This window comes from Empidonax traillii, unplaced genomic scaffold (assembly GCF_003031625.1).
Source record: "Empidonax traillii isolate 1590-97213 ecotype Southwest subspecies unplaced genomic scaffold, ASM303162v1 scaffold155:size2260171, whole genome shotgun sequence".
In the NCBI taxonomy this organism is placed as follows: domain Eukaryota; kingdom Metazoa; phylum Chordata; class Aves; order Passeriformes; family Tyrannidae; genus Empidonax; species Empidonax traillii.
Genome location: NW_020955348.1, coordinates 677,496 through 698,875, shown reverse-complemented (window position 1 = coordinate 698,875; position 21,380 = coordinate 677,496). Strand labels below are relative to the sequence as shown.

The following is a 21,380-nucleotide window of genomic DNA, read 5'->3' as shown; positions in this document are numbered from 1 at the left end:
TCCTGGGAAACAGCATATTAGCGTTACGGTGTTCCTCTGGAGAGTTTGCATCCGTGTAATATTTTCGGCCTTTGCCATGTTGGTGTGAATAAACCGGTGAAATGAGAGCCCGGGCCGGCTGCTGTGAGAATTTGGGCGGGAGGAAGTGCACGCTCGGTGTTAATCCCCCGGCTGGGCGGTTGGGATCGCTGGGACCCTCCGGGAATCGCGGCGGGTGGGTTTCCCTTTAAGGAGCCGCGGCCCCGCCCCGCCCCGCGCGCGCGCCTCGCGTGGCCTCCCATTGGTCGCGGCGCGCGGGGGGGCGTGTCCGCGCGAGCCTGGCCGGCGGCGCCCGCCGCTCGCCCTCAGTCGGCCCGTGCGCAGCGCGAGCCGCTGTGTCCGTCCCACAGAGCCGGCACCGCAACAAAGCCAGCCGGGCACAGCTGCCCTCACCGCTCCGTGTGTCTGTCCCGCAGAGCCGGCACCCCAGCAATCGAGCCAGACAGGCCCAGCTGCCTTCACCGCTGTCGCCGCCTTCCGTCTAATGTGCTACAAGGATGAGCCCAGCGTTCGGAGCCATGGAAGTGGAGCACTATTCCAAGGGAGTCCTGCTGGAGCCTTTTGTCCACCAGGTTGGAGGACACTCCTGTGTCCTCCGGTTTAATGACAAGACAATCTGTAAACCCCTAATTCAGAGGGAACACCAGTTCTATGAGACTCTCCCTACAGAAATGCGTAAATTCACTCCACAGTATGAGGGTAAGTCACCAAACCTTTGAATGGGGTTGGGCTTTTTGTTGCTGTGAATGCAAGTGTGCTGTGCTCTCTGTTCTCTCTGAAATCTCTTCTGTATGGAGGAGATTTTAGGGGTTTCTTTTCATGTATTTTGATGTTGTCTGAGGCAGGCTGTGGAGATGATGCAGGGTGGAAATGCTTGCCAAGTTGGTGTTTATGCTGACTAACAGCATTAGAGTAGAGCAACTCTGCTGGTGATAGCCCATATATCTCCCTTAGCACAGGTAAGTAGCTGACAGCTTGAGAATGGTTTCATTAACTATCTGCTGCTTTTTTTGTGTGGATTTCTAAAATTTTTTTTTCCCACTTGTTTAATGTTTGTTTTCAAGGATTTGATAAGATTGGATGGCAGTGTTTTGTGTAAGCTTAGTTGTGGTCTCTCTTGTTTTTGGATTTCTCCCCTGACTTTCATTTTGATTGCACTAAATACGTGTCAGTAAGGTGTCTTATTGAATACTTGGAATGTTGTTTCTGCCACTAAGGAAATGAAAATTCATGGCATTTAGGTAGGCAAGGATCAAGTAGCCGTGATGAGGCTGAGTCAGAAGTTATGTAGGAGTGGAAATTCCAGTTCTCCTAAGAATTGCAGTAGTTAACAGGAACACTCTTTCTCTTTCCTACTTCATCAACTGCTGCCTGGTGATTAATAAATGATACGTCTGAAGCACTTTTTTAAATGGAGTTGCTTTTTAAAGCATATTGATTTTAACAACCATAATGGTGATGAAGTTTTGCATACTGTTTGTGAAAGTGGTGGAAGACTTCAGAGATGTTTCAGAGCTAATACTCCCTGCTCACTTACAGAGACTTTTTGACATGTCTAATTAACAAGTTCTGTTGGACTGCAAGAAAATATGGTCTTTGAATGATACTTCTCAAAATGTAATAGAACAACTGTACTAGTGCATGTGGCTTTCTGGAAAGTGGGGGGAGGGATTTAGGGGTCTCACTTGGTCCCTATCTGTTATTTTTTTCCAGTGTAAAGCCAAAACCATTTGCTAAGCTGGCTCCCCCTCCCTCCCCCCAAGCCCCCCTTTTTCCCCATTGTTCTTTCCTTTGTGACAGCAGGACTGTCAGAGCTTCTGCATTCCCTGTTCCAGCCACTAAAGGTCTGGGACTTGCCTGCCCAGCTCCGAAGTTCCAGCCTCTCACCGAGTCCTCTCCCATAGCTAGTGATGAGCTGCAAGAACTGTGCAGACTGATTGGTCTGAGAATAAAGAGAGGACTGAAAAACAAAATAAAACCCAATCCAGGCAATTGATACTGCTTCTCCATTAACCCCTGAAACTTGCTCATGTAGCACTCAGTGCATCTGTGAGAGCGTTCCACTCAGACCCTCAGAGCACAGTGCAGTGCTCTGGAGACTCCTGAGGGAGCGTGAGGAAAACAAATGCTTTCGAGGTTCACCATGTTTCTGTACCACAAACAGATTTGTTTTGTATTGCATTTTTGTTACGTATTTCACAAGATTGCCGCATAACCAGTATCAATAAAATATATTCCAAAAAAAAAAAAAAGAGAAGAAAATGTATAATTAAACATGATGATTCTAAGTGGAAGCTTTTGCATTAGTTTCTGTTGTAATGTGACATTTTCCTTGTTTTGGTCTACTTGCACATCTTTCCTTGCCCCTGGGGATCTAGTTACCAGATATTGTTTGGATAAGTGCTTTTTGCTTTGCTGTCATGCAAAACTTAAAAGGTTTTGGTGTAAGTTTTTTTTGTGCAGGTCACTTTTCACTGCAAGATGTTAACAAATGTTTTACATCTCACTTAGAATCAGACCAGTCAGTTTTTTTAAATTAATAAAAATTTTTCATAAGTGAAATTGTGTCCTGTTATTATTTGATTCTTACTTGACTGCCTCAGAGAAAGAAAATGACCTTCTGTATCATTGTTTTGTCAATATGATAAATTGTCTTTCGTGAGGTGTCATTTTTTGTCGAGCTCTTTTGATATTTGTTAGGTTGGCAGATGAGGTTTGGCCTGTGGCAAGATAGAAACTAAGGACCAGGGTAAGAGAAAAAATAAAGTTGCTGTATTCTTAGTGTAAAATAATGTGTTCTAAAAGGCTTGTTTGTCACTTGAGCAGTTCATAACTGTCCAGGTCCTCTCTCTCTTCAGGTGTGGTGTCGGTGAGCTTTGAAGAGGATGAAGATGGAAACTTATGTCTAATAGCATATCCACTAAATGGGGACCACGATAACTTAGAAAACTTAGATAACTCTGACTGTGAACCCAAAAGTAAGCTGTTGAGATGGACTAACAAAAAAACAATGTTGTTAGAAAATGAGAAGATATCTAAGGAATGGGTCCGGCAGCACAGGAAAGAGGAGAAAATGAAAAGGTAAGTTTGACAAGGGGAACTGGAATGCAGAGCCTTGAAGCAAAACATTTTTTGCTGCCCAGTTCCGGTCTTCAGAATTTCAGAGAGTTCTCCAGAACTCTTTCACTTTCATTTTCATTTCTTCTCCTTTCTTTTGTTTTTCCCGACCTCTTCAGTGCAGATAGACTCAGTAGTGAAACTAGTATGTCCTCAGACCGGTAGCATGTTGAATCTTCTCTTTTTTTTCTGCAGTGATCAGTTGAAACAGGTTTCCCAGTGTTATTTTTAAAACTTCAGAAAGGACAAAAAATGAGAGCCCCCAAACAAAAAAAACTTCCACCCACCTGCAAAGGCACAGTGGCTGTAAAAAAAGCCAATCAACCCCAAGCATATCTCAATGTTACTATAAATGACAAACCTTCGTAGGAATCCTGCTTTGGCCCTATTAGTGACATTTTCCCCCTCATTCATTTCTGTTAATTGTGCTCACTGTGAGCTGTGATTGCTGCGCTAGAAACAGTGACCTTAGCAAAGGATAAACCTTAAAGCACATCACTACCTCTTGCATTACTTCATAGAAGTAATTTGCACAGGTAAAGGATATATAAGTAGAATTATGACATCTTTTGTAACAATTGGCTTCGTGCTAATTTATATAGGTATGGAAGTAGCTTTATAAAGGTTGAGATATTACTAATGGGCATCTTGTCTGTTGTACAGGGAGCAAAATAAAGCTTTTGCTAGCTGTTAGTGAAGGTGAACAAGACAGCTTGTAAAGTTAAATCCACTGACAACCCCTTTCAAAGGCTTATTCTTCCACTTGACCTGTAATTTGCTGCTCTGTTCTGTTTTTCTAGTCACAAATTGGAGGAAGAATTTGAGTGGCTGAAGAAATCTGAAGTCTTGTATTATACTGTAGAGAAAAAAGGAAATGTCAGTTCTCAGTTTAAACACCATAATCCTTGGAGCATGAAATGTCACCAGCAACAATTACAGCGGATGAAGGAAAACGCAAAACACCGAAACCAATACAGTATCCTTTCCTGAAAATACCTCATAACAATGGAATGAGTAGGGCTCTGCCTTTTATTTCTTGAACACGCCAGATAAAAGTACAGGGCAGGCTTAACTGTGGTCCTGAGAGACTCTCTGTAGCTGTGATTTATTTGATGACTTTGAAGGGATTGCCAGTGCTTTCTAGAAATGGGCTTTTCCACAGCATGTTATAAAGCAGCTAGGCTGGGAAACTCAGATAACTGAATTAAAATCTACGACTTGTGGGTTAGTTAGTGGACAGGTTTTACAGCATACTGTGTTTGAGGTTTTCCACAAAAATAGTTTTCTGTCAAGAGCTTTCAGGGAATAGTTCTGTCAATTTTATTACTGTTTACATGATCTTAAAAACTAGTATTCTCTTTCTCTTTTTAGCATTTTCTTAAATACAGAAGATATTCCAATACCTGGAGTTTCCTGCTACTAGAACTCTCTTTTTAGTGAACCTTTTTGGTAAAAAAAAAAATAGCTAGGTATAAAGTGTCACGTAGGATTGGAGCATGAGAAAGGAAAACAGAAAGAAAACCAACTCCATGAAAGCTGAAGCACACTGTTTTGTGCTGTGGAACTGTAGGCAAACATTTCCACCCTGAGCACTCTATGGAAAAAAGATCTTGCTGTGTGCAGGCTTGGATGCAGCTGATACATCCTGCAAAAGTAGTAGTATCTATATACTTAGGTAAACAAATTCCTCATCACGTGTGAGGACTTTCAGTGAATGGATTACTAAAACACCTATGACTAATAAACTGTTCAACAGAGAGCATTTTCTGGCTGGTACTCTCACCATTTCACTGTAGATGATTATTCAGTTGCCTAAGAAATGTGTGATATCTTTGGAACAATCTCAGTACAGATATTTTGAAGTGGGTTTTGACTTCTGTGTTTTAGAGATGGTGTAAAAATGCTTCTCTAGTTTCAAATGATAACAGAAGCACACAATTTTCATTTCCCACAAAAAACAAACTCTCTTGCTGCACACCAAACACTGCGTAATTCAAAGTCAGCTGCCAGGTTATGTTTCTTTATAGCCCTGATTACTTTGTTTTTCACTTAATGTGGAAATTCAGTTGTCTTCTCTAAAGACCAGTACAACTGGAACTGGTGTAAAGCAGGGTGGATATCTGAGTTTATGTAACTGCAGATGTTGATAGGCTGCTATACTGGGCATGTTTTGGCTATGCCTAAAGTTAACACTGGGGCACTGTAAAATCTGAGATAACGTTTTTAAAACCTGTGTCCCTCGTTGTGAGGATTGTTCCTTAACTGATCAGAATTCATTTTGCTGGAAAACCTGACATCCCGATACGAAGTGCCGTGTGTGTTGGACCTTAAGATGGGGACGCGGCAGCACGGGGACGACGCGTCGGAAGAGAAGAAGGCAAATCAGATCCGCAAGTGCCAGCAGAGCACGTCGGCTGTGATCGGGGTGCGAGTTTGTGGCATGCAGGTGAGGGCAAAACTGGCCATGTGTGGGGCAACAGGCTTGCACCCATTTCTGTTAGTGGGGGTTTTGGCTTATGTCCTCATCCCGAGAGTTGCGGCCCTTGGGGTGCTGCGCTCCATTTCCTTCACAGAGGGGAGTGAGGCTTTTGAGGATCCTTGGTGAGTTGAAGGGGGCAGCATCTGCAGGAGCAACCTGCAGCCTGTGCTCTGCATCCAGTGTAGTCTGAGCACACACTCTCCTGCACAATATCAGCAGTTTAAAGCCACAACAAAATAACTGATTCCATTAACGTTTCAGAATAGCGTAGGGAACAGTTTAAAGGAGAGTCTGCCACTATGGGAATTTTGAATGAAGTGTGTGAAAGTTTGCTAGAATAGTAAGAAGCAATCGGTTCTGTCTCAGATTTTGAAAAGCCACAGATCTCTCACTGCTTGAAGTCTACTTGTTACAAAGTGCAAGTGAGAAGTGCTTGGTCAATGCGATAAGACTCGTGGCCAGATGAGGGGACAGTTACGTGGACTTTCACCTGAATTTTTTGTTTACTTGTTTCTGTATTCCTAGAGCAACATGTGAATGAGAAATTGGAAACAACATGTTTGTGTTCGAGGCTTTTCTGAAGCCTCTCTCCTCCCATCCAGTAGATTCCAGGAATGCTAACAGTGTTTGCTGGGACTTGTTCTGCTGCATGACTGTTGGCCTGTGTGGTGTTCAGCTCACTGTTTAACTTGGGAGAAAAACACGAGGCAGAAATGAAAGTGTGGGAGCTGCATTTCTGAGCACAGCTGGGATTTGAGCGAGGCCTGATCATTGTTCACTTTCCAGTATTGACCTGTGCTGGAAAACAAAGAGGAACTCTGAAAGCACCTGCAGTCCTTGACCCAGATGTTCAGGCATTGCTGAGCTATGGGGTATATAGACCACTGTCCTATAGGAAGGCATCCTCCTGCAGGAGCCCTTTGGACTTACTTAAATGCAGATGATTATGGGGCACAGCTTAGTTTTGTGCACAAGTGTTTGCTGTCACTCAGATCCCAGCATGCTGGCAGTCAGTTGGTACCATCCTAGGGCAGAGGCAGGTAATGAGCTGAATGAGTGGCTGTGGTACAGTTTGTAGCTTGACTTTGGAGATTTGGGCCCCAGCTTTCCTAATCTCATGTAAAGTCCTCATTCTTACATTCCTGCTGGAAAAGCTCAAATCTGAACTGAAGGAATTTTCCACTTCCTCCAAGTTCCACAGTTCTCCAAGTTCTGTTGATAGCAGTTTGTGTAACTGTGGAAGAGCAATTTTACTGAGTAGTATGTCATCCTGTAAAAGCTTTATGTAGCATGTAGGTTGGTTTTTTTTGTTGGTTTGGTTTGGTTTTTGGTTTTTTTTTTAAATTTTGTCCCCTCAAGGCTTTGAGTCAGTATCACCAGCAATTTAAACTATTCCTTTTCTCTTGTGTTTGTATATGCAGGTCTACCAGGCAGGCACTGGCCAGCTGATGTTCATGAATAAATACCACGGAAGAAAACTCTCAGTCCAAGGATTTAAAGAAGCACTTTACCAGTTCTTTCATAACGGCAAATACCTGCGCAGGGAACTCTTTGAGTCTGTTATTAAAAAACTGACTGAACTCAAGTCTGTCCTAGAGAAACAGGAGTCTTATCGCTTCTATTCGAGCTCCTTGCTGATCATTTATGATGGAAAGGAGAGGCAGGAAGTTGCTGTTGACTCGGACCCAGAGGATCTAGAGGACCTTTCAGAGGAATCTTCAGATGAGTCTGCGGGAGCCTATGCCTACAAACCAACTGCCAGTACTGTCGATGTCCGTATGATAGACTTTGCCCACACAACCTGCAAGTACTATGGAGAAGATAGTGTGGTGCATGAGGGCCAAGACACGGGCTATGTTTTTGGACTTCAGAATTTAATAGATATTATTAAAGAAATAAGAGACGAAAGCAGTGAATAAACAGTGTGAATGCACATCAGTAGAAAGCACTATTGTGACTCTTTGTATTCCAAAATTATTGGCCACTTTCTGGTGGTAGGAATCTTTACAGGCTCTGCGGGGATGGTCCTGTCAGAGTCAGACTTGTTTGGAGGGCATTTACTTATATTGGTGCTGGACCTAGCACTGGCAAAACTTGGTATCCTTATTTATTTTAACTTTCTTAAACATTCCATATTTGATTACTCAGATACCTCTGTTATCCCTGTGTGTATATGTTCCAATAAAATTCTTTTTGGTCGTTGTAAGTGATGCTTCTGTTGTTACTGGTGACTGAGGAGGAGATGAAGCTCAGATCTCTGGTGTAATGCAAAACCAGCATGTGAACAGCCAGGCTTACTTACGACTGTGTGGGACAAGCAAGGCTGTCCTGGGCCTCCCATCAAGAGTGATGAGAAAGTCCAGCAGAGGGCTGTTTTTTGGAGCACCTGCTCCTTGGAGGAGAGGCTGAGATGAAGTAAACATGCTCAGAAGGATCAAATGGTTGTAAGAGGTCTCCGGAGGTCCTTCCCAGCTGGAATGATAAGTGAGAACTTGCACTTCAATTCTCCAACCACCTATTTCTTGTTTTGGTTTTTTTTCTAACTAGATCTCATGCTGTGTAACCTATTTCTAGAAAGCTATAGACAGTCTTTAACCCACACTGAGGCCAAATCTGTAAAATTTGTCCAGGATTAGCTGCAGTGGCAGTGACTGGGGCAGAGCTGCAGGACCTGAAAGATACCCTAAGCAGCTTAAAATCTTAATTGGGACAGACGTACAGGAAGGAAGCATCAGAAAGTGAGAGGGCAGTAAGAGAAATAACAGAGTAATTCTAAACCACTGTCTCAAAATTTTAAAAGGAACATTTATTTGTTTTTAGATAAATGACTTCTCCCCTTATGAAGCTTTTATGTCGTCATGATACAGTGCAGGAGAAAACTGGGTGTGGAAGTGCTGAGGTAAGTGTGGGGATGTTCTTGTTACAGATGCCTGGGATAAGCGAGTCAGTTTGTGCAGAAGACTCAGGTGAATCATCTCCCTGGCCCAGACTTAGCCTGCAGGCGTGCTGAGGAGAGGTGGGATGTGACAGGAAGGCTGCAGAGCTGCTGGTGGAAGGTCACCCTCTTCAATTGCCTGTAGCCCTGCAGCTTCAGTTTCATATTCCCCAGGAGGTGCTATCAAGTTCTGATCAAAGTCTCTGATGGCTCTCCTGTGCTCCTTTGTACCTTTTGATGAGGTTTTTTACCTTTGCTTATACAACAAGAGTGTGGTGGCTTTTGGTTTTGTTGGGTTTTGTTTTTTTTTTTTTTTTTTTTTTTTTTTTTTTTTTTTTTTTTTTTTTTTTTTTTTTTTTTTTTTTTTTTTTTTTTTTTTTTTTTTTTTTTTTTTTTTTTTTTTTTTTTTTTTTTTTTTGTTACACAGTGTTCAGGTACAAACTGATGTCTGTGTTAAATAGCTAGTTTTACATCTTGCAGTCACCTCACTATTTGATGCCAGCACATGGGCTATTTTCTCTGGAGATGGGCTCGTCCAGTCTGAACAGGCCCTTTTCTTTCTGCTAGGTGAGTGTCCAGTGCTCGATGTGGCTGACAAGGCCCTCTGAGCACCCCTCAAGCTGCTCCTGGCAGTGGCTGCAAAAAGCCTTGGGGAGGGGAAGGATGGAGCCATTTCTTCTTGGCATTCTCAACTACAAAATGCTTTGGGCATTGATCAGCAGCGCTCCTGCCTGCTATTCCTGAGATGTGCCTGGCACAGGGAGAGGGACCGTGGCTGCAAGATGACGTTTCCCTTTCAGTTCCCCAGTTTAGGATGAGATGCCCTCTGCTAACGAGCTAATGACGAGCCTCTTGGCAGGCGCTGCAGTCGCCTATCACTGCTGCTGCTTATGAATAAGCCTGCCTGTGCAGATTCATCTGATACACACCGTTTGACTTTGAGGTCTGAAATTAGCAGGGATAAAGTCCCCCTAATGTACTTGTGTTACGTAGGAACTCTGGAGGGAATTCATAAAATCCGATGAGAACAATCGCATTTGCTCTGATGCAAGCTGCCTCCAGAACAAGTCCTCTTTGTTTTGCTGCCTGCAGACAGGGCCCAGGCTACAGGCAGGGAGCTGCCCTTGCAGAAACGCTGCCAGCAGGGTAAGCTTGGTCTAGACCTGGTCTCAGAGCAGTGCAGTGTCAGCAGCCAGACCTGGAGCATTTGGGGGTCCATATATCATATTAACAAAACCCCAGGGGGAACTGGTGCTGCTGTAGGAAGATGGAGGGACCTGCCCCTGTGGGCTCTGGCCTGTGCTGCTAAAATCCTTTTGCCAATATTGTCTGAGGATTAAGAGAGGCTTTGCCAGTGCTGCAAAGCAACAAGGTGGTTGGGAGCTTCCTGGGCTGCAGCAGTGGGGATGGGGGAGCAGTGACAGAGGAGACTTTTTTTCATTAGTTGCTTTAAAGGATATAAGAGCAAAATGTCAGGACGAAAGATGCCTTGCTTGCACCATGTCCTCGAAGGTTGAAGAGTGGGCAACCCAGATGCAAGTCCCTCTGAATGACATACTATCTTGCAAAGTTCAAGAGCAGGTTTGTTTTCCTTCCATGCTGTTCTGCACAAATCCTTCTGAGCAATTCCTTGTGTTTGTGGAAAGGCAGTTGTGTAACTGCCAGCCTGGGACATGCCAGGGTGGGAACAGGGTTCCCACGGTCCCTGCAAAAAGCCGGGCTGCCCCTCGGCCCTGTGCCTGGGCTTCTCAGAGGACAGGACTGGGATGAGCAGGGTGTGGGGCTGGGGAAGGGGTGTGTGGTCACCCTTCTGTTGAGCTGTGGTGAAGGACAGAGTGATGGAATAATGAGAGGAGAACCTGGGCTGGGGAAGAGACCCAAGGGCTTTTTTGTTTCTGTTTTTCCTCTGTTGCTGTGGCACCAGGCTGACCTTGGAGGAAGAAGCTCTGGAGATGACCCTCTGGGCCAGGGCTGGCAGCAGGGTGGTGATGAAGCAGCCTGGTCTCCATACCCTTGGGAGAGAAAACCTCCATCAGACTGGAGATCTATGCTATGAGAACCGGTGCTTCTGCCTCTGCAGAAAGCGTTTACCCTCCAGGGACGAATCCTGCCCTTGCTCTGTGTGCTCTGAACACGGCTCCCCACAGCTCTGGTGTTCCCTGGGTGGTCAGCTTCCACTGGTGCTGGCTGTGCCAGCAGGAGCACTGGGAAGGGCAGCTGGGCTGGCTTCCTGAGCCTGGGTCCTGGGGAATCCTGAGCCAGAGGCACCCCCGCAGAGCAGCCCTGCAGCTGGGTGGGGGGACAGGAGCTGGGACAGCCTGAACCCTGGCAGGGACACTCTGCTCTGCGTTGCTGCAGCCTCTGCTCCATGGAGGACAATGCTGAGCGCACGTCTCTGTTCCTCAAGGCTCCCCTGTGTCTGGTCTCCTCCCTGTCTGCTTCCTGATGCTCAGAGAGGACCCACCTTTTCCTGCCAGCCCAGCCCTAGTAAGACCATCACCCAGAGCGGCTGCAACATGCTAGGCCTGACCCTGCACCCGGGGCTTTGCAGGAGCTGGTGAGAGACAGCGAATGGCCCAGCCTGGCTGGGCCCTGGCCCCTGACACCCGCTCCTGCTTCTTCCCCACGGCCGCCCCTGTGGGATGCTGCACCAGCCCCAGGCTTGTGGCAAGGTTGCCTTATGTAAATAGGTCACTTCTAGCCCAAAACTGGGGTGGCTGCCGGGAATTGCCACGTGTCAGCTGGCCGGAGATGAAATACATTCCTGCAGCTGGCACCGGTTTCTCCAGTGAATTGAGCTCTGCTTTGATGGCAAGGCACTGGGGACTGAGGTGGGGGCTAAGCAGGGGTCTGTGGACCTGCCAGGATGTTTTGGTAGGTGGCCTCCCTGGCACTGGAGCTGGGCAGGGCAGAAGCAAAGAGGGGCAGGGGAGAGACTCTGAACCTGGAGGAGAGGGTATCTTTGTCCCTGTACTGTCCCCATCCTGTGCTGTTGCCTCTTGTGTAGCTGCTGGACTTCTTCCCCCAAGCTGGGTCCCTGCCAGCAGGGAGGGACACACAGATGTCTTTTATGGAGCAAGAACAAAATATTTCCTTGTGGCTGGGCAGTAACATCCCCAAAGGGCAGCAGCCTGATGTCATTGTGATCCCTGCCCAAGGGAGAGTTGTACACCCCATGGCCCCGGGGCTGCAAAGTGCCTCAGCCCCAGCGAGGCATAGGGCACGTCCTGCTGCCCTGAGCCTGTGGGGACACAGTGGCTCTCAGTGTGCAGGGGCGTAGGGACCCTGTGCCCTGAAGCCTCTGTGCCACCCACTGCCCCAGGGATAGAGGGTGCTGTGTGTGTCCCAGCAGCTCTACCTTCCCTGAGTCTAATGGCGTTGGGCTCAATTTGTGCAACTGGACACTAATTAATCTTCTTCTACGGTGATGCCATAGTGGGACTGGGGGCTGCTGTCTGTCCATCCCATGCAGGAATCTATCCTTGGGTTTGCACCACAGCAATGTCCCCACCAGCCAAGCTGTGACAGGCTGCATTGGCCCTGTGGAGTCTTTTCAATTTCTCTTTGAAAGGAAAGCCTCCAGGCTGCAGGGCCAGGATCTGCTCTGCTCCCCAGGCAACCCCTCGCTTTGTAGCTCTTCCCAGGCCAACACGTGCAACAGGGGAAGGACATGAGAAAGGTGGTGTTGGGCAAGGCAGCACTGGCTTGGTTGGAGACGTGAACCCAGGAGCGTCTCCTTCATCCTGGCATCCCTGCAGCTGGAAGGACACCATGGGGAGTCTGGGCATGGTGCTCCACATTGTGCTCTCACTGCCAAGCACCTTACCACAGCATGGCATTGGAGCCTGCAGAGCTGCCCCGGTGGAGGAGAGCTGGGAAGGGGCTGTGCGAGCAGGCAGAGTGTGTGGGCTGGCAAGGGGCTCATCAGGTCAGGACATGAGCAGAGCTTAATGAAGAACATGGTGCTGCTGTGTGAAAGCAAAGAGTTTGTTTTCCCAAAGCAGAGCTGCAGGGCAGGCTGGGCTGTGTGCGGCTCGCCTTGCAACCTGCAGTGCTTCAATCGTTCCTGCAGCATCCCCCAGGCCCCCCTCCACTACTGCTCAACTCTCCCGACCTTCTGTCTTCTTCATTTCCAGGAAGCGCAGCTGTTGGCAGGCGCTGGCTGCTCCTTCCTGCGGCTGCAGGAGGGGTCTGGGACCCAGCCAGCCCCGGCGTTGTGGGGGGCGGGTTGCGCAAGGAGCCCCGCGGACACCCCGGCGATTCGGGCGGGCGGAGCAGAGCGGGCCCCAGAGCCACCGACGGCTTCGGCTCCTCCATGTGTTGCGCTCCATGAGGAAGCAGCTGCCAAAAGAGCAGGCTATCTGTGGTGTTTTTTGGGTTTAGCACGGGTCACTGTGTTCCTTGCAGAGGCAGCAGCAGCGTTTGCCTACTGCTGGCAGGCAGCACTGGTTTGGGGGCTTCTCCTATAAGGGAGCAGATGTAGTTGGAGGAGTGAGACGTTCTTTAAGCGATGTTGGTGTGTGCATCAGGGGGTCATATCGACAGCCTTTTAATGAGATTTTCCAGGAAGGGAGGGCTGTCAGGATATTGGGAAATAGGGACATGCCCAAGAGATATCCCAATGCCTGGCTATCCTGCTCATGGACAGCCCCAGTCCCTGCAGGACAGGCATTGTGCCAGGAGCTGTGGGCCCAGGGTCCTCGCAGCACCTCACATGCCCTATTACTTTTCACCCAGAGAGGGCTGGTGGGAGTACAATAATATTTGTACACCTAAAAGTAGAGCGATTGATCCCGCTGCTGTTTTGCAACGTGTTGACGAGCGGGCGGTGCAGAATTATATAAGTGTACGTGGAGCTGGCAAGTTTGTGTTCCAATCATATGAGAGCTGTTGTGCAACTCTTCCCCTCCACAGCCCTTGAGGAAAGCAGGAGTGTGGGGGCTGCCGTGCACATGCAGAGCCCTCCACGGCTTACGGTGATCCCGGTCCCCACGGCTCCGAGGGCAAGGGATGGAAGTGTCATTGTCTGAGGTGTCAAGTTCGTCTTGAAAAGTCATCTGCAAGTGACACAGCAGGATCCTTGGCTGTTGCCCCTCCCTGTCCAATACAAATTACCTGGCACTTGCAATTCAAAGCCGATTCCTGAGCAGCAGGAATGTGTGTTGGGCTCTGCATTCTACTCAGATGCAGAAGGGTTTGCAGGAGCCCTTGTAGAGGAAATCCAGGCTCCTTCCCAGCCACTGTCTGGCAGAGCTGGGATGCTGTGCAGAGCAGAGGGAGAGGCCGGGGTGCTGCTGCTGTGTGCGTGGGAGGTGGGTGCCTGCATCCCCCTCAGCTTCCTTTGCCTGCCAGCACAGCCTGTGCTTCTGACTTCGGGGAAACAAAGCGCTGTTATTCCACCACAAACAGCAGCTGGGCATGTGCCAGGGAGTGGCCAGGACTCACCTGGAGTGGGGACACAGCTGCAAGTGGACCCTGAGGCAGGGTAAACACTGCAGCCAAACCAGGAAGGGAACAAGCCTTGTGGGAATCCTGGCCTTGTGGGGTATGGATGATACCAAGAGTAATGACCCACAAGCAGGAAGGTTTTCCTTCCCACGCTGCTGCTCCACAGCTGCCCACCCCTTGCCCACCATCACTCCATGTTCCGCCAGGCATCTGGAAGGGACCGTGACCAGGCAGGGAGCCCAGACTCTGAAAGCCTCCTGAAGGATTCAGCCCCAGTTGCATGTCACAGTTCCCAGCCAAAGCAGACCATCATCACCTTTCCAGCCCAAATGTGCCCAGCTTCAGCCCCCGGCAGCGATTCCCAGCACCGCCGCAGTGGGGGAGCCTAGGCAACCGCTCACTCCTACTCCACCCTCGACCACCGTAACCAGACTCAGCCAGGATTACCTCACTGGCAGAGCTGGGAAAAGCAGGGGGCTGGGAGCGCCATGCTGGGAGCAGGCTGTGGCCACTGTGAGCCTGGCTTTCATTATATAATCACTGACTGGATCTGTTTGTGCATGGTTTCTGGATGAATTAAACTCCCCTGTCACTGTGAGCAGGGGTCTGTGGACCATTCTGTTTCTGCATCCCTCCATCCCTGCATCCCAGCAGGATGGTAGGGGTGAGCAGGATGGGTGAGGGGTGTCTTTGTGGTGGTCTTGGCTGCAGGAGTGTGTGTACCAGCCCTGCTGGGATGCTGTAACCAGCCTCCACCTGCTTTGGTGCTGACAGCCCCATGCTGGGCTCTCTGTGCTGGCTTTGCCAGGTGGAAAATTCCTCTTGTTCCTGGGACAGCATGGAGAAAACCCTGGCTTGGGAAGAAGGAGGAGAGGGTGATAAGGGGTGGTGATGTGCTGCGGGGCTGCTGTTCACCTCCTCAGGGCAATAGGAAGGGCTCAGACTCCCTGCAGGGACAGTGAAGCCCAAGAGAAGCTCCTGATGTCTGTGGAGGGGGGCTTGCAGGGGCCTTGGGCTGCTTGGGATAGTGGCCCAAACAGTTGTTCTCTTGGATTGCAGTGTCAAGGCAAAGAGGTGGATGGGGCTGGGGACAGCTGAGTCTTCTCGGAGTTCTCCTGGCCCTACAGGCCCTGTCCCCCGGCCCTGTGCCAGGTCGCTGTGTCCACTGCAGGCACAGCACGGGGCAGAGCCTGCCCTGGCCGTGCCCTGTTCCTGTTCTGGGGGAAGGGACTGGCCCCAGGTGGCTTGCCAGGTGAAGTCCCCGTGGTGCATAGAGGGGGGCTTTGGGGATTTAGTGGTGCTGGTTGGTGCCGTGTGGGACTCTCAAAGGAGGGCCTGCTGGGGGCACACCAGGATGGGGCAGGGAGGAGGGGTTTGGGGGCAAAGTGATGCTCCTGCATCCAGTCGGGACATGGCAGGGTCAGAGGGACTGGGGGCAGGTGGGTGATGGGTGGGAGGTGGCAGCAGCGACCCCAGGAGCTGGCAGTGATGGGAAAGGGACACCAGGACACAAACGGGACGGTGCCAGGGAAGCAGCAGTGCCTAATGGGTCCTGCCGATGGCCCATCCCCAGGGGTCAGTCCCGAGGGTTGGTCCCGGGGGTAGGTCCCTGAGCTGGTCCCTGGGTCAGTGCCGGGGGTCATTCCCGTGGGTTAGTTCCAGGGTCGGTCACTGGGTTGGTCTCGGGTTCGTGCCAGGGTCGGTGCAGGGGTCGATCCCTGGGTCACTCCCAGGGTCATTCCCGTGAATCGGTCCAGGGGTCACTCCCTGGGTCACTCCCAGAGTTATTCCCGTGGATCACTCCCGGGGTCACTCCCAGGGTTATTCTCATGGATCACTCCCGTGGGTCCCTCCCGGGGTCACTCCCGTGGGTCATTCCCGGGGTCATTCCCGGCCTGTCCCGCCGCTCCCCCGGCACTGCGCGGGCCGTTGGCGCCCCCTGCTGGTGGTCGGGGCGGGGCCGGGCCGGGCAGCGGTGGGAGCGGCACCGCCAGGGGGCGTTACGGAGCTGGCGGGGGCGGGGCGTTTATTGAGGCGGGGCTTTTGCCGGGGCGGGGCTTGTTGGGGGCGGGGCTTGCCGACGCGCGGGGCGGGGCCGGGGGCGGTCCGGTCCGGTCCGGCGGGCGGAGGGGCCGGGGCCGCGGCCGCCACCATGTACCGGGCCCTGTACAGCTTCCGCTCCGCCGAGCCCAACTCGCTGCCCTTCGCCGCCGGGGAGACCTTCCTGCTGCTGGAGCGCAGCAACCAGCACTGGTGGCTCGTCACCCGCGCCGGCTCCGGCGAGACGGGCTACGCGCCGGCCTCGTACCTCCAGCGGCTGCAGGTGGGCCGGGCCGGCGGGGGCGGCGGGGCCGGGGGTGCCGGGGCTGGGCAGCGCTGCCCTCGCCCCTCGCAGGCAGCGGCGCGTTCCTGCCGGCGCCGGGCTGGGTTTGTGCCGGAGCAGCAGCTCCGTGCGCTGGGACAGCCCGGCTGCCCGGCTCACGGTCCGTCCCCTGTTCCCTGCGGGAGCCGCTGGCCCGGCTCGGGAAGCGGGTGTGCGGTTCCCGTGGCTTTGGCAGGCGGGAGCCTTGTGGGGCACCGTGTGGGGTGGGAGTCGGGAGGTTGCAGGGAGGCAGAGACATCTCCCGTGAGTGTCGGGTTTGGGGAGCACCAGCCTCCCGGGTCAGGGACAAAGTGAGAGCTCAGCGGGATCATCCCAAGGAGAGGGCTTGGTTGTGGGTCCCCTGGGTGCTGTCTCCGGGTCAGGAGCCCACAGGGGCGAAGGGCTGGGGGGCTGTTCACTCCTGTAGAACTGGGAGAGGAAGGCAGAAAAATGCTTGGGTGATGCCCTAGGAGATGATGAGGGGGATCCTCCTCCCCGGAGTGTACATGGCTACAGGTGCCTTGGGCTCTCCTGGCCAGCAGCCCCAATTGTAACTCAGCAGTGCTGCCGTGGCCGTCTCTGTGCTGCTGGCTGTTCAGCCAGGGGGGCTCTCTGTGTGTGGCACCTCTGCACCCACAGGGCAGTGAGGGAGGTGGTCATCCTTCCACCACGACACCCGTAGCACACCCACGCTGTCCTGGAGGCCGGGAGAGACCACGGCAGCTGCCTACCGTGGCAACACTGGATACGGGGAATTACAGAAGGTCCAAGCACCTGCTGAAGCCCTAACTGGGGTCAGAGGAGGGAGAGCACTTTTCGGCTGCCGGGGCATGAGCCTTGTGCCCATGCAGCTGTCACAGGAAAAAGAGGTTGCTTACAACTTGTACAGTGCAGGGGGCTGTTTAGCGGAGGCTTCTGAGGGAAAACACGGCTTCTGAAGTTAAAACAGGCCTTTTATATAAAGCTAATTCATAGGGGGTTTATACATTCGGGCCTCAGGGGATAGCTGTGGGAACTGGATGCTGAAGACTCTTTGCATCAGTGAGTGGGAAACTGCACAGAAATGCATGTGAATATTACAAATGGGCCTTTTGAAGTCTTTCTGAATGTGGTGACAAACCCCTTTATTTCAGTGTGCTGCTGCTGCTGCTCCTTCAGATGCCATTGAATTTCTGATTAGCAGTAACTCAGGCTGTAAGTAAGTGTGGGTGTGGGCTTTGCAGAACACTCCAGTGAGACGAGCATTATCTGGGGAGTGTGTATATGTTTGTTAGGGCAGTGCCAGGTGTCTCTGTCGGCCACTTAGTCCGTCTGTCCTTCGAGGCTGAGGCTCTTCTGCAGGATGGCCTGACAGGAGGGACATCTTGTGTATCAATAAGCCCTTAAGCTATTTACAGGAGCTATTTAGTTACACAGCAAAGACCTTATGAACTGCTAGATTTTAAAGCCCTACAGTGGCAGAGCTCCAGGCTGCTGCTCATGAGTTTCCTCTCTGCAGTCCCCTGCTTCATTTGCTTGTGCCATGACGTCTTCTCGCTGCTGTGGGTGCAGGAGCCTTCTCCTGGGCTGCTCACTCGTACCACATTTTCTTGCAGGTACCTCATCAGCACATGTTTCAAGATCTTACAGGAAAAGCATCTTTTCAGCAACTTGACAATAATTTCTCACGTTATATTTTGCTACAGCCTTAACACAGCTTGCAGCCTGTCAGGCTGGCTCCTGCCAGGCTCTTAGTATTGTACTGATATTAAAGCAGCATTGCTGGTGGCTTTGTGAACATTCTCCTCTAGTTCAGCTGTAACTTTCCCAAATACTCCTAGACCCTGTAGCAGGAAATCAAAGAGTCTTCCCTGCATCTGCTCATCTGTGTTTTGGCCATTATATTTCCAGCACCTGAACTTGCCTGATGATGTATGAGGCAGCAGGGTCTAATCTGCTGCTCTGCAGTTGCCATAATGCTCTGTGTCTGTGACTGACTTTCTGCTGTTGCGTTCTGCCAGCTCTGAAGAGCTGATGTGAAGTCAAAACCGGTGTTTATTCACAACAGAAGGCATCTGCTCACTAAAAGCCTGCTAGAAACTTTGCTCAATGTCCAGGATGAGTGCGAACAATATGCCACCCACTTTGGTTCAGCAAAGGTGCTGAGACTAATTAGTGACAGCGATTTGGGAGGCAATTAACGCTGCCCCAACCACAGCAGGGAAAAAACACCGCTAATGATTAGTGTGCTTAGCAGGGAGAGAGACTGGCCAACAGGAGTCACCATTGTAAAGGTAAGCTTGGGCTCCTTTAGCAATGCAGTCAGGTGAGCAGTAGGTTGCAGAACAATCACAGCCCCTCACAGCACGTGCCCTGAAAGCCCCTTGCTGATGGGATGCTTAGGCTGCTGTTGCTGTGCACCCTTAGGAGCATTACCTTTCTGATGAGCTCCTCTTGAGTCTCAGTGGTTTTTTTGCTCAGCTTTCATAGATATGGGAAATTGATGCCCTGGCTTCTCCAGAGGAAAAAATAATTCCTGCTTATTATTTAAAGCTTAGTCTTGGCTGATGTGTTTTCACAGAATTTCGCACTGAAATCCTTGTGGCTCAGTGTTGCTGCTAAAAGAGGGTAAGTTGTAGGTGGGGAAAAAGCCCCACCAACAAATCCTTCTTAAAAATGCCCCTAAGAAACATGTTAGGGCTTAGCCAGAGCACCAGAAGGTGCAGATGATGTGAAGTTAATTTGAGTCAATTAGAAACGCCCAACTTCAGCTGATGTTTCTTCTGTAGTTCTCTTTTAGCTCTGTTGTGGGTTATCAGGAGTCATTTCAAGTCGAGTGCTGTTCTGGGGATAGATGTTGAGGCCGTCAAGCAACAAGAGGGAAGGATTGGGCTGTGCTGCTGAACGGGGGCAGCTTATGAACCACAAGCAGAGTGAACTGCTTCTCGAAACAGTGGCTTCATGTGTGACTGAGCCCCAGCTCTGCACACCCATGGCAGAGACCTTGGACAGTGACACTGGCATGGCAGTGCCCAGCCAAGTCATGAACTCAGGGGCTGGTGGTGCTGCTGCCTAGACAGGTGAAAACACGTCCCCAGCGCTGTGCTGGCTGGTGACAGCATGGAGGGTAATTGCCTCCAGCTCCTGACAGAGCAAGAGATGTGCTAATATCTAATGCCAGGTGAATACTGCTGCAGCACAGCTGTCAGCATGAGTGCCAGGGCTTCCCATTGAATGGAAAGGTGCCTGTCAGCATGAGGTTGGTCTTTTGTCTCCAGCTGTGTGCTAAAGCTCAAGTCATGCGTGAGTGGCAGAAAAATGTGAGGTCAAAATGGAGCTTAGAGTATCCTCTGGAGCCACACAGTCACTCCAGAAAACAGGCCTTTCAGAGCTTTATGTGAAGCTGTAAAAGATTCCATTTGAAAAGTTTCCTTAGGAGCAGGAGGTTCACTCGGTGTCAGAAAGGGAAAAATGCTGAGTCTAGCAAGTAATAAAGGCCCTTCTTTTGGGTTAAATAGCCTGTACATTGCAGTCATGATGGGACATGTAATTTTGTAACAGGAGTGTGGACTTAGTCCAGCTCTGGATGTGGCACAGCAGCACAAGGAGCACAAAGCAGGTGGCTCTCCTGGGAGGATACTGAGCTATGAGTGACACTTTGGCCTGTCAGGAAAGCTGGTCTGCCCTGCTCTGCTCCTGGTGGGACAGGGCCTTGCCATGGTGTTTTGCTCCTACTGTGCCACCCATAGGTAGGGAGCAGCAATCTGCTTCATCTCCCAGCCTCACCAGGCACCACAGCTGATCCTGACCCTGCCTTGTCTCGTGTTTGTGCTGACCCGGTGGAATTCCCTGTCAATGGAAGTGTTAGCATTGCATGCCGAGGAGGGGAATGGCAGCTGTAAAATGATGTATTGGTAAATGCCAGGGGTGCAAATATAAGTGCTAAGTTGCAGGGGGATGTTTCCTGCTGAAGTGGGAATGGTTTAGTATGCTGGCTGCTGCAAATCAGCTGCCTGGCTGCATTAAGCCATTAGGAAACAGGTTTGAAATGACTCTGAATAACCTTGTCAAAATCACTTGAACTTTATTTGGAATAACTGAAAAATTGTTTGCAATGTGAGTGTTGGTTCTCTGGTCATGCTTTCACATGGTACTCTGGAGGAGCAAGAAGAGGTCTGTCTGGGTGGAAAGGTGTATATGGTGATGGCCAAGAAGTTTTGCTCTGCCTGGTGAGAAAACGTAGCCAAGCAGAGCGTAACAAGCATTTTGAGGGTGCCTTGAATTGCTGTTTGCTGTATCTTTTTTTGCAAGAATAAACAGGCAAGTGATAAAAATAAGAGACTGCTTTGTGCAGCCTAGCAACAACTTAAAATTCTCCTGCAGCACGAGCGAGTGCACAGTGGCAGAGTACAGGTAGTCCTGGCCAGGCAGACGCAGGAGTGGTTAGTGCTGAGCTGCAAAGAGAAGAGAGGATTCTGTAAAAAGTGAGATTTGAGTGCTCTCTGTTTCCCAAAATCCTTCTGTCCTGGTTTGTGTTGTAGAATTAAACCAGATTCAGGATTGGAATTGCGTGGTGCAGAGTGAGGTAGTGTAGGAACTGCCTTTCCTATCAGACCAGGGCGTGCCAGGGCTCAAAAGTGTGGGTCTGGCACCTCCTGGCCACTCCATCAGCCTGATCCCACATCCTACACCTGGCCCTGTGCTCCAGCCTTGCCCTAGGCTGCCTCTGCTCTTGTCAGCCCCGCTCTCAGTTAATTCAGTTCACTGGCTTGCTGGAAAACTCTTTGTTTCTAATTGAGTTGTTTCTCTGCCAGCCCAGCACGTGCATTGGTTCGGTGCTGGAACAGCACATGCCGAGGCTGGTGTCGTGTAGGAGCGCTGTGGAAGCAGTGGGCTGGGATAGCTCAGGTGCTGCCAAACCCTCCACACTAGCATGGAGATGATGATGGCTTGGAGCACGGAAGCATGGGGATGATGGTGCTTGTGGAGCAAGGAGGTAATCGTAGGACAGTTTGGGTTGG

The 21,380-nt window shown here is 50.5% G+C and overlaps 2 protein-coding genes across 2 annotated transcripts in view; both read left to right on the top strand.

The window, feature by feature from the left end:
* Positions 1–487: 487 nt before the first annotated feature.
* On the top strand, positions 488–7,583 carry IP6K2 (inositol hexakisphosphate kinase 2). The gene is made up of 5 exons (XM_027884761.1): positions 488–738; positions 2,898–3,120; positions 3,957–4,132; positions 5,427–5,602; positions 7,057–7,583. Exons 1-5 carry the CDS (start codon positions 537–539, stop codon positions 7,552–7,554), a joined length of 1,275 nt encoding a protein of 424 aa, XP_027740562.1. The 5' UTR covers positions 488–536; the 3' UTR covers positions 7,555–7,583.
* Positions 7,584–16,129: 8,546 nt separating this feature from the next.
* Positions 16,130–21,380, top strand: part of NCKIPSD (NCK interacting protein with SH3 domain) — a 49,886-nt gene continuing 44,635 nt past the window's right edge. The window contains exon 1 of the mRNA XM_027884762.1: positions 16,130–16,341. Coding sequence (XP_027740563.1) covers positions 16,171–16,341 — 171 coding nt within the window. The 5' untranslated portion in view covers positions 16,130–16,170. The remainder of the gene's footprint in view (positions 16,342–21,380) is intronic.

What these genes read in the sequence shown, in the direction of transcription:
- IP6K2 (XM_027884761.1), top strand. Translation starts at nt 537, where the DNA reads ATGAGCCCAGCGTTCGGAGCCATGGAAGTGGAGCACTATTCCAAGGGA. An exon ending in ATTCACTCCACAGTATGAGG is followed by an intron (nt 739 to 2,897) that starts GTAAGTCACCAA and finishes CTCTCTCTTCAG; the next exon opens with GTGTGGTGTCGGTGAGCTTT. An exon ending in TGCGAGTTTGTGGCATGCAG is followed by an intron (nt 5,603 to 7,056) that starts GTGAGGGCAAAA and finishes TTGTATATGCAG; the next exon opens with GTCTACCAGGCAGGCACTGG.